At 37.7% G+C, this 12,454-nt stretch overlaps 1 protein-coding gene across 1 annotated transcript; it reads right to left on the bottom strand.

Moving 5' to 3' along the window:
- Positions 1–697: 697 nt before the first annotated feature.
- On the bottom strand, positions 698–11,091 carry LOC131197090 (extracellular calcium-sensing receptor-like). The gene is made up of 5 exons (XM_058180728.1): positions 10,892–11,091; positions 9,869–10,160; positions 8,344–9,195; positions 3,798–3,924; positions 698–1,596 (listed from the first exon to the last, which is right to left on the bottom strand). Exons 1-5 carry the CDS (start codon positions 11,089–11,091, stop codon positions 698–700), a joined length of 2,370 nt encoding a protein of 789 aa, XP_058036711.1.
- Positions 11,092–12,454: the final 1,363 nt, after the last annotated feature.

Genomic DNA, 12,454 nt, shown 5'->3' with positions numbered 1-12,454 from the left:
TTCCCTCCTCTCCTGCCTATGAAACCTAGGGTCCAACCAAGCCTGATTGCCATCAGCTGGGTCTGAAGGCGTGGCCTGGGGGGGGGAAAGAGTCAGGGGACGGAGGTCTTGTTATCTCTTCCACCTGGCCTGTTTCTGGCTTCTGGAGCTGAGCCAGGGAAGCCGGTGCTTCCGAGGTAAGTCCTGACAGCCCCTCCCCCTCACTTTCCAAGTCACTTTCTGGCAGGAGGCCCGGCTCGGGGGGCGCAGACACAACAAACCCTAAACAATCAAAAACTGATGTTCCATGATACTATAACAAATACATGTTCATAAAATGTTAATCACTTTTTTACTATATTTATACAGTGGTTTATGAACAGAAAGTATAAATACCATGAAAGAGTTTGGATATCCTTTGAGTCCATATCTGAAATCTCCTAACAGTATTCAAGCAATCTAGATACTCAAAATCTTCTTGAGATGAAGTGTTGAAAGGGTGAGAGGGGTTAGGTTAAACAATCTTAAAAAATATTTGAAAATGCAGCAGCATGAACACTTCTTTTCGAATGGGTGACATTAATAAATCTTAATCATAATCACAATAACCTTCCAAAAATCCTCCTTTCACAGAAATAACTTCTATATGTTTCATATACATAGCAAATAGGCTTTTTATTCTTTTTTGACAGTATAGCAAGAATAAGTATATGATGTACTAAGTCCTCTTTATTAGTTGCTCCCTGTGGTTTAGCTGAGGCCTAAAAATAATGATGTAGCATTTTGGCAAAAATATGCATCCCAGTAATACAGCACTGGAGGCCAAAATGGAGAAGATTTCCACAGCTACCATGGCTTTGCCTTTTGTGCTCAGATAGGCTGGAAAGAAGGAGAGCCACACACTGCAAAAGGCCAACATGCTGAAAGTGATGAACTTGGCTTCATTAAAGCTGTCAGGTAATTTACGAGCAAGGAAAGCCACAATAAAGCTGGCGATGGCCAAGATACCCATGTAGCCCAAGACACAGTAGAAGAAGAGAGCTGACCCCTCACTGCACTGTAAAATCATTTCTTGGAGCTCTGAATGCATGTCCAATTCAGGGAATGGGGGAAATGTTGACAACCAAAGAGTACAAATACACACTTGGAAGAGAGAGCAAGAGAGGACAATAGAAAAGGCCAATCTCTTCCCCACCCATCTCCTCATCTGAGATCCTGGTTTAGTGGCCATGAAAGCCACAACCACGGTGATGGTTTTAGCCAGTACACTAGAAATGGCCACAGAGAAAGTGATGCCAAACATTGATTGTCGGAGAAGGCAGGTCACTTTGCCAGGCTGGCTGAGGAAGAGCAAAGAGGAGAGGAAACAGAGCAGAAGAGAGGCTAGCAGGGTGTAGGTGAGCGACCGGTTGTTAGCTTTGACAATGGGAGTATCTCTGTGCTTAATAAAAGCCCCAAATACCCACATTGTGAGGAAGAAGAAAGAAAGAGCCGTTGAGGCTAAACCAGTTCCTAGGTTTTCTTCAATGTTTAGAAAGACCACCGGTTTCACAATGCATTCTATCTTTTCCTTATTTGGATAGTGATCTTCTGAACATTCAGAACAGTCATCCATATCTGAAAAAAAAAAATCAAGGAATTTGTCATCTATGCATTCCCTAGTTTTATTTGAGAGTGGGAACCACATGATATTCTTTTTGAGTTGTTTCCAATCGTTCTCAGTTTGATCGTGTTTTTACGTAAGCACAGTTTTAATTCTTCTGTATCATTTAAGATTGGCATAAAATAAAGTTCAATTAATCTTAAAATGCAGTCATTGTAACATTTCTGAAAGTTACTACAATATAGAAAAATTCCAAAAATGGAGAAGAAAAGTCTGATGACGGATGTACGATTTGAATAACAGAAGCAGATGGAGAACTACTTAGTTTCATTCCAATATAATTCATTTAAACCCTCTAGCTTTTCTCCTTCCTAAAGAGACAGTAAACTAGGAAACATCAGTATTTTTATTTTGAAAAAAAAAAGGTGTGGTTCGACAAGCAAAAAACACCCCAAACCATTGATTTACTTTCAATAATGCTGTTGTTCAGTTGCTAAGTCATGTCCGACTCTTTGCTACCTCATGGACCATAGCACACCATCCCCCCATCCTCCACTGCCTCTCTGAATCTGCTCAAACTCATGCCCACTGTGTCAATGACTGTTGTGCCTCGCCCACCCCCCTCTCTGCAGCCGGGCCCCTCTCATCTCCTGCTATCTCAGCCAGAGACTGATAATGAAGACGAATGGCCTGGCATGCCTCCAGCCCTGAGTCCTGGCACCATGCCCGGACAGACTGAGCAAATAAACCTCCCCACCCCCACAGCGTGTGAGCATGATGAGCATGAAGCCAGTCACGAGCTAGAATTGCCGGCAGCTGGAGGGTGGACAGATCCACGCTTCCGGAGAATGGAGAGGCGACGTCAGCAAAAGGAAGGGAGGGGCAGGCCTGGATAAGTGCTGAGTCATGGAGCCACACCCCATGACCTATATAAAGGATCTGCTTTCTGCATTCTTTGAGTCAGGCAAAGTCTAATCTGGTTGCTGAAGTCACACCTTGGATTCCTGCCTGCCCTGAGAACTCTGACAGTACTTTGTCAAAGCTACAGAGGCTTCGTGGCTATGCTTGAGACAGACTTTACAGACCCGGCCGTCAGAGGAGGAGGATCCATTTACAAATCTTCCCTTGTCTATTGAAGCTTCTTTTGTTTCCTTTACTTTCATGTTTTTATAAAAGGTAAAATCCAGAAAATGATAGTTCAAGTGACAGTTAACAGTACATAGAGTTGGAAGGGACCATGTAGGTTTGGGCATGTAACCTTATACCATTTCAGACAAATGGTTGTCCAATCTCTTCTTAAAAACTTCCATTCAAAAGTTGTTCTACTGATTAATTGTCCTAAATATCAGGAAATTTATCCTTAGTTCTATGTTGTTTCTCTCCTTGATCTTGTATCAGCCATAGGTCCAGGTTTACAAAAAAATATTTTCTTTACTGAGTCTTAGAGAGAATAACAATTAATACAAATAAATTAAAAATGGAAGATAGGATAGATAGATAGATGGATGGATGGATGGATGGATGGATGGATGGATGGATGGATAGATAGATACTTAGATGTGTAAATGATGTAGAAATAGATGTGGATGTAGATGTAGATAGATATATAGATATAGATAGATATAGATTATTGAGGCATAGAGTTCATATGATGACATGATATCTATCTATCTACCCACCTACCCAACTATCTATCTATCTATCTATCTATCTATCTATCTATCTATCTATCTATCTATCTATCTATCATCGATCGATCTCAATCTCAATCTTGATCTCGATCTATTTCTATTTCTATTTCTATCTCTATCTATCTATCTATCTATCTATCTATCTATCTATCTATCTATCTATCTATCTATCTGCATCCATCCATCTACCTATCATCTATCCATCCATCTATTTACCATCCATCCACCCACCCACCCACCCACCCATCTGTCTGTCTGTCCGTCCACCCACCCACCCATCCACTCACCCACCCACCCATCCATTCATCATATAGAGTCTATGGCTCAATGCATGTACAACTTCTTTTTATATAGGAAACATGATCAGCAGAAACTTCAAGGGCAAATGAATTGTGATTCACAGGTAAGGAAATAAATATTTGCCCTGAAGGATTCAGAAATCTAATAACATATGAATCCTAAAGTAACACATTATAGTTTGCTTAAGCATATCTATCGAAAGCTTCTTGGAATGGCTACCCTACCCATTTGATTTGAAATCTTCCCTTCTGGACATCGAACACAGTCATAGCAGCAGAATTTTTTTTCTTCATCTCCTTTCTTCCAATATCCAGGGGAACAATGGTCATTACAGCGAGAAAGAGGAAGAACCTGGTGATAAACATAAAAGGTTTTGAAAAGAGAGATCTTTAAAACAGTTTCTGATTTTTTCCCTATAGGAAGGCAGATAAGTTTCTACTACCCAATGGACTGCTGAATTTTATCATCTTGGATTTATACTGTGCATTAAAAAGATGTTGAAATTACAAGGATGTGTAAGAGGATCTGCTCGAAGAAGGGCAGAGCGAGTAAATAAATTGGCATGATGGCAATATTAAAATCATCATACCAGTTTGTCAATTTGTACAGTACATGCCTTTATTTTTCCTTTTCAACAAGAGAAATTAGATTTGGAAAGTGACTATCTTCAGTATGGTTTAACAGACAAAGATCAACAGATCATAATGGAAAAAGATACAATTTGTACAGGTTGTACACAATCATGATTACCTACCTGGTTAAATCCAGGGTGCCAAAGGATTGTGTTCCTCTCAATGATGAGTTCTTTCCCTTCTGGAGCACTGGACCTTAACTCTCCAACTTTAACTCTCTGAAAAGATCTGTTTGGAAATGTGATCATGTTGACAATGTCAAAACCACCTTGACTTTCCCTTTTGTCTTTAAAGAAGACTCTTTCTCCAGCTGAGTTGTTAAAAGAAATCCCTTGAAGAAATCTGTGGAGCTACTTGAAGAAGGATCAGAAAAAGGGAGTCCAAAAGAAAATAAATTATTAGGGATAAAAGGTTTAAAACTTCCCTTTATTTTACTCTCACTTTCCAGGAAATGAAAAAAAAAGTCTTTCTAACTTGAAATATAGAAGAAGAAAATGTAAACCTACATTGAATGATCAATAAATGAGATTTGGAACTCACTTGGATCATATTCATAAATGATGACAAGTATTTTAAAGCAACAAGCTCAACAATTTTCCTGTTAGTTTACTTTAACTGAAAACAAACATCACTTCTTGAAGTTTTAAGTTTCTAGATATTATCATAAATGAGGACCTGACTTGGAGTGCTCACATTGCAGCACTGGTCAAAAGGGCCCAGCAGAGATTATACTACCTGAGACTTCTCAGGAAACAACAGCTGAATAAAAAACTGCTGGTGACCTTCTACCACTGCACCATAGAGAGTATTTTAACTTACTGTTCCTGTGTATGGTTTGCCAATTGCACAGTGGCAGATAGGACAGCACTCCAGAGGGTTAACTTCATTGCCCACAGAATCATTGGTTGCCCTCTCCCCTCTTTGAAAGAGCTTTATAGCTCCCTCTGCCTTAAGAAAGTTCAAAACATTCTTAAAGATCCATTTCATCCTGGATACCCTTTATTTGAACTATTACCATCTGGTAGACGGTACAGGAAAATAAAAACAAGGACAAATAGGCTGAAAAACAGCTTCTATCCCAGGGCAGTAACTAATTGAATTCTACTATATAGTGCAATATTAATGCAATATCAGGGGTTTTCAATTCAATTGTATAGAATGTGAAGGATGTGTGGGTTTTTTTTATGCATAATGAGTCACTGAAGCAGTAGGCATGAGTTTAAATGGGTTCCCGAGGGTGGTAGAGGACAGGAAGGCCTGGAGGAACGTTGTCCACGGGGTCACGATGGGTCGGATACGACTTCGCAACTAACAACAACAACAATACTGAAGATGGCATTTAATTTCATTGTACGAGGTCCAATGACAATAAAGTAAACTAAAATAGTGCACCTCTACTGATTGAACAACAACAACAACAACAACAATAATAACAGAGTTGGAAGGGACCTTGGAGGTCTTCTAGTCCAACCCCCTGCCCAGGCAGGAAACCCTACACCATCTCAGACAGATGGTTATCCAACATTTTCTTAAAAATTTCCAGTGTTGGAGCATTCACAACTTCTGCAGGCAAGTCGCTCCGCTTATTAATTGTTCTAACTGTCAGGAAATTTCTCTTTAGTTCTAAGTTGCTTCTTTCCTTGATCAGTTTCCACCCACTGCTTCTTGTTCTACCCTCAGGTGCTTTGGAGAACAGCCCGACTCCCTCTTGTCATAGCCTCTGAATTCACAGTCTAACAACCCTGTCTTGACTAAATTGCAAAATATTAATCAGAAAAATGAAATCTCCACATTTTAGAGAAGTGTGTTGGGCACAAAGGAAAGACCCCCCTTCATTAAATCTTTCTTGGAACTGGTCTGGATACATTTACAAGACAGGCCAATTCTATGTGGAAATGAAATGGTTATTTATGGAACCAAGGATGATATATTGTATAAACCTCATTGACGAGACTAAAATTTGCAAAGGCATTGGTTATTTTCATCTTCTTGTAGTCTATAACTTAGAATCACCTCTTACACCATCAGCTATCTTAACTCAATATTTTTTTAATATTTATTAAATTTCCATCATATAAAACATAAAATATAAAAAACACAACAAAAGGGAAAAAAAACAGAAAAAAAGACACAGCAAAAAATTAGCACTGACAGCTTTTCCATATTGGTATCTCTATCATAACAAACATATATACAAAGATTCTAATTATATACATCTCTTTCTTGAATTACCTCCTTATTTAAATTATAGTAATATCTATTTACAATTCTGTTTCATATCTTACATTCCTATCCAGTTTTACATTAATTTTTATTTACTGGGATTGATTGTATTTTAAAAATTGGGCCAAATTTAATATATTTATTATTTATTTATTTATTAATTAAACTTTTATACCGCCCTTCTCCCGAAGGACTCAGGGCGGTGTACAGCCTTCATTTAAAACAATTAATATACATATTAAAATAACAATTAAAAAGCTTATTCAATAAAAGGCCAAAATTAAAACCGTCCAATTGACCATATAAAATACCCAGTAAAATTACAATTAAAAATTTAAAATTTAGAATTTAAAAATCAGGCCAGTCCCGCTTGAATAAATAGATAAGTTTTCAGTTCCCGGCGAAAGGTCTGAAGGTCAGGCAATTGGCGTAAACCGGGGGGAAGTTCGTTCCAGAGGGTAGGTGCTCCCACAGAGAAGGACCTTCCCCTGGGGGCCGCCAGCCGACACTGCCGACAATAAGTTTTTTAATGTATGTTTTTAGTATTATATGTGTCTTTACTGTTTTTTATCTTGGCTGTAAACCGCCCTGAGTCCTTCGGGAGAAGGGCGGTATACAAATTTATTATTATTATTATTATTATTATTATTATTATTATTATTATTATTATTATTATTATTATTATTATTATTATTATTATTATTATTATTATTATTATTACTTATATGTATTTTTAAGTGCCTGTGAACCGCCCTGAGTCCCTAGGGAGATAGGGCGGTATATAAATGTGAACAATAAATAAATAAATAATAAATATTATTTATTATTATTTATTTATTTATTATTTAAATTTCTATACCGCCCTTCTCCCGAAGGACTCAGGGCGGTTCACAGCCAAATAAAACACAATAATATTACAATATAAATACAATTAAAATACAATTAAAAAACTTATTCAATTGGCCGAAATTAAAAATTTAGAATAAATACTAAAAACCCATTAAAAACCCATAAATTTAAAAAACTAACCCAGTCCTGCGCAGATGAATAAATGAGTTTTAAGCTCGCGACGAAAGGTTCGGAGGTCCGGAAGTTGACAGAGTCCTGGGGGGAGTTCGTTCCAGAGGGCGGGAGCCCCCACAGAGAAGGCCCTTCCCCTGGGCGTCACCAGACGACACTGTCGCGCTGACGGCACCCTGAGGAGTCCCTCTCTGTGAGAGCGCATGGGTCGGTGAGACGTATTATTATTATTACATTCTCCATATTATATTTAACAAATTATCCCTTAGATTTCGCATTTACTCTCAAGCCAGGAGTACCATCTGTTCCAAATTTGATATTATCAGTCTCTTCCCTCTCTTTCATTTCCAAAGACAGTCTATCCATTTCTGCACAGTTATATATTTTCTAAAATTATAATTTGGTCTGGAAGAATATCTGATTGTTTCCAATTTTGTGCTATGACAATTCTACTTGCCGTTAATATATGTAAAGTTATATAGCGTAATTTTTCTCCATTTTCCCTTCAAAAATACCCAAAACACTGTACACACTGTAAGCCGCCCTGAGTCTTCGGAGAAGGGCGGGATATAAATGTAAACAAAAAAGAAAAGAAAAGAAAGAAATTGTTCTGGTTTCATTGCCATCCTCTGTTCTATTATCTCTTCGACCCATTTTCTTATCCTGCACCAAAATTTTCTAATTTTAGGGCAGGTCCACCACATGTCGTAGAATGTTCCTTGTTTATGCCCACATCTCCTGCATTGCTGGAATGCCGGAATTGCCTCAATTTTTCTATTGATATCTGAGTATAGGCCAAAGCAAACAAGCCATGATCAGTAGTGGAGGACAATGACTAAAACAACAAACTTTTGACTAAAACAAAAGATAGGTAAAGCATCTGTTGAGACATTACCATCCAAGGCTGAAGATCTGGAAATTCAAACCTTTGAATATCTCTCTTTTGGGATCTTGAACTCACTGCCTCGTGCAAAGAATGTGCCACTGCATAGACAGCATTGTAGATATTGTAGCTTTCGCCAGTCATCTGCAACTCAAACAGAGGCGCAGGCAGATCCCCCAAATTCTCTTCCCCACTACAAACTTTATCATACATTAAGGATAATTCCTCATTAGAAAATGAACAGTCAAACAGTTGCTCCCAAACTTCTTGAAAAAATCCATTTTTGTGGGTTGAAGGTTTGATGACTTGAAGAAATTCTTTGAAGCCTTGAACTTCTCTTGAGTGGACTGTAAAGGAAAGAGCCCCATGGAACATCTGGAGATCAAAACGTCTTTGAAATGCTGTCAGTATGAAATCAGTTGGGTCCATCAGGATCCAAACCTTTCTAAAGGATGTGCTCTCTTCATCCTCTAGATCACACAGAAATACAACAATTCTGAGCCACCAAATTGTGAACGACTCTCCATAGACAAGAAAAGTATTTGCCTTCTGATCTATTAGTTTATTGCAGATAATTGAGTTTCCCTGAAGTAATTCAGACACGTTTTCCAAATTTACTAATTGTGGAATATTTTGTGAGAAAGCTATGCAGATGCCATTCTGGGAAAGCCATGACTGCAGTTTCTGGAAGAAACGTTTTCCTTTATTAGTGTCAAGAGTGAAGACTCCTATCCACGTCCATCTAAAATGAAGAAGAAGTTGTAGAACTCCAGTGTACTGTTGATCCTCATTTGGGACCATGCAATAAAGTGAAGATAACTTAGTAGTCCTCAATTCTTCTTGGGCAAAAGAGCCATAAGTCAACTAAACTAAAAAAAAGGGAGAGCCATTATTCACGAGAAACAAGGGGAAAGTATGGGGGAAATGATTGCTTGCTGGATGGATGTAAATTGAATCCCTACTCTGAAATTTTCTCCAGTTATACATAGATTATGGAAGATGAACAATCAAAGCAATAAAGTTTAAAAATGGAATATTTTCTCACCTATGGAATACAACTGGATTATGAACCAAAATTTGCATCCTGGAATAGATGCTATGAACATTCCATGAACACCTGGAATGTAGCTAAATCTGGACAGAAGCTATCTAGAAGCAACCAAGGAGAGAAGCAACCTAGAACTAGGGAGAAATTTCCTAAATCAACCAATGGAACAGCTTGTCTTCAAAAGTTATGGGTTCTCCATCACTGAAGACTTTCAAAAAGAGGCTGGACAATTATTTGTCTGAAATGGTATATGGTCTCCTGCTTGAGTAGAGGGTTGGATTAGAAGACCTTCAAGGTCCCTTCCAAATTTAGTGTATTATTCTGTGTTCTTCAGAGCTAAACTTTTTGAACTTCTGCTCTTCTTTGTAGCTGATAAAATAAAATACTTATGGAGAAAAAACTATTCATGAGCTTCCGGAGAATATCCAATATCTAACATTCATTACAAAAGAAGTCAAAAGTTTCTCTCTCATCCACTGCCCAAACTACCTGTGGAATTTTGTAGACATTTACACTTTCTGCCATATAAGATGATGTATCCGAGCCGAATCCTCCGATGATGGCCATGAGATTCTTCTGGCTATCACATTTGTAGTTAGGGACAAATTCCTGGGATTTGAAAAGCAGGTCCAGAGTGGTACGATAGGTCATCCTTGGATTGTGATAACTGTCATAGATGTGGAACCCAAGAGTGGCATTAGGTAAGATCTGGGAGTCCTCATTGATCTCCTTCACAGCAAAAGCCAAGGCAAGGATGTGCTGGTAGAATTTCGTTATTACACTGCAAATAGGTTAAATACCCCCATTGAAAAAATAATTCTACAATTCTTGTAACATTTCTATATGAAGAAGAAGCATTTCTGCTTCTTACTGAAGTAGATAGATGACAGCTTTTCTAAAATATTCAATAATTAGTACAGAATTTAAATATACTTTTTACACAATAATTCTATGATTTGCAACAGATGTGTACTGCAACAATATAAGTAGCTTTTTTTTTCAAGCTACAGCTTTTATTTTCTATCCACATAACACAAAACTGAATATGAATAGATAATGTAGACTTTTTAGAAAGTACCTTAATCTCACTAAAGGTTCCTTAAAGGACTTCTTGCATACATTTTACAAGAAAGACTTTAACGTTATGTAAAGGAAATTATTCCTTCTCCCACACCAAATACATTTGAAAGACAAACGGGGTTAGATAACATACAAATGTTATAATTTACAAAACCTAGATAATTTAGACCTTTTTAAAAGTACCTTAATCTCACTAAAGGTTCCTCAAAAGACTCCTTGCAGCAAAGTTTTATACACTTTACAAGAAAGACTTTAACATAACACAAAGGAAATTATTTATTCTTCCACACCCAAATACATTTGAAAGACAAACAGACTTAAATAACATACAAAATTCAGCATTTATGTTCAAACAGGTTTTATTTATATAAGGAAGTTTTGGACGATTTGGTTAAGATTAGAGACTGCATGGAAAGAAAGGAAAACCCTTACAGTGGTAAGCCATAACCTTTTAAAGATGGATGTTCCTTAAATTTAATTTCATAAAAGTGGTAAACAATTTGAGACACCATCCCACCAAAGATAAGGCCACCAGGCTGGTACCACTCATGTGGAAAAAGGAAAGCATCACTTGCAGGGCAGCTCAGAGTAATTACTTTGTTCATCAGGAATACCAGAAGGAATAACTTCATGACTCTCGGCTTATGGGGAAAACATCTGGGTCTATCATTGAAAGAGAAGTTCTGGCAGAGAAGAGAAGGAGGAAGAGAATTCTGTGGAAGTAAAGCTCAGAGAGTCAGCATTAGCCCTTCCTGCCTCCCTGTGGCTCTTGAAATATTTATGTGGATTGTCTCTCACTTCCTATTTCCTTCTGCACAGAATCTCTGGTGTTTTGGCCTTCTAGAATAATGCAGCGATTTCAGTAATTCATAAGGGACATAATTACCCTTGAACAATAGAGAATCTGACAATTTTCTTTGTATAGCTGATCATTCTTTTAGATGACATAATACATGACTAAGTTTGAACCACTTTTGAAAAGACCTGGGGAAATAGAATTGGACAGTTAGACTTTAACTGAAAATTTAGTGCATCTTATAGACCGAATATGGGCATTTTTGGCCTCCCGAACCCTCCACGTGTTAGTTTTTCAGTCGCCCCAGCCCCCGAAGCACTCTGCAGGCCAAAAATGGGCCCATTTTTGGCAAAAATAGAATATATAGAGCACTGCAGACTGCTTCTGGTGGGCTGGGAGGGTGAAAAAACAATGCGCAGAGGCAAAACCCACCCACCCCCTTGTTTTCCCCTGTAAATTTAGGTGTGTTTTATCATCCAGTGCATCTTATAGTCCAAAAAATATGGTAAATAATGAAAAATAATGAGAAGGAATTTAAAAATGGTACAAATGCCTACTGGATTTGTAAATAATATTTTCCTGTGCATATAGTATTAGGTCATGCTGCTTTATCGCAAACACTGTAAAACAATTGCACACCACCTTCCTTTGCATACCATTAGGACGCCTAGGTATTTTGATATTTCCTGATTTTAAGAGGTTTTTTATGGTTTCCTTCCAGATCCTTTTAGAAGGGAGGATGATACCTCTAATGTTTCCACAATTGTAAATTGGGTGACATTTTTTAAAACTTATTTTATCCATTAGGAGGCTATACATTCTTTATTCTATTTGGAAATGGCCAGGTAGCATTAGATCTTACTGTGGGTTTCAAACCTTTTGTGAAGCAATTTCAACAGAGGGCTTAACTAGATAGTAAAATCTGTGGTTTTACTAACCCTCACAACTTCCGAACAAAGGAAAGTTGTTCTCATTTTTCTTTCTTTCTTTCTTCCTCCCTCTCTCTCCCTTCTGTTTCTCACACACACTATCAGATTTTATTTCACTGTCATTGCTGATTACAACAGTATTTATTAGGGATATTATGGATATCATTTTGTCAATTTAATGAGTGCTTGATCATCAACATTTGAAAAGAATATTCCCTTGTGTTCTGTTTCCCTCCCCCCAATACTCCCAGCAAAGAGTCAGTCAGAGGC

This window comes from Ahaetulla prasina, chromosome 4 (genome assembly GCF_028640845.1).
Source record: "Ahaetulla prasina isolate Xishuangbanna chromosome 4, ASM2864084v1, whole genome shotgun sequence".
Classification (NCBI taxonomy): Eukaryota; Metazoa; Chordata; class Lepidosauria; order Squamata; family Colubridae; genus Ahaetulla; species Ahaetulla prasina.
The sequence above is the reverse complement of the archived record's forward strand: the minus strand, read 5'-3'. Positions and strand labels throughout refer to the sequence as shown.

What these genes read in the sequence shown, in the direction of transcription:
- LOC131197090 (XM_058180728.1), bottom strand. Translation starts at nt 11,091, where the DNA reads ATGAAGTTATTCCTTCTGGTATTCCTGATGAACAAAGTAATTACTCTG. An exon ending in AAAGGTTATGGCTTACCACT is followed by an intron (nt 10,161 to 10,891) that starts GTAAGGGTTTTC and finishes ACCTATTTGCAG; the next exon opens with TGTAATAACGAAATTCTACC. An exon ending in GAAGATTTCAAATCAAATGG is followed by an intron (nt 1,597 to 3,797) that starts GTAGGGTAGCCA and finishes TTTTTTTTTCAG; the next exon opens with ATATGGATGACTGTTCTGAA.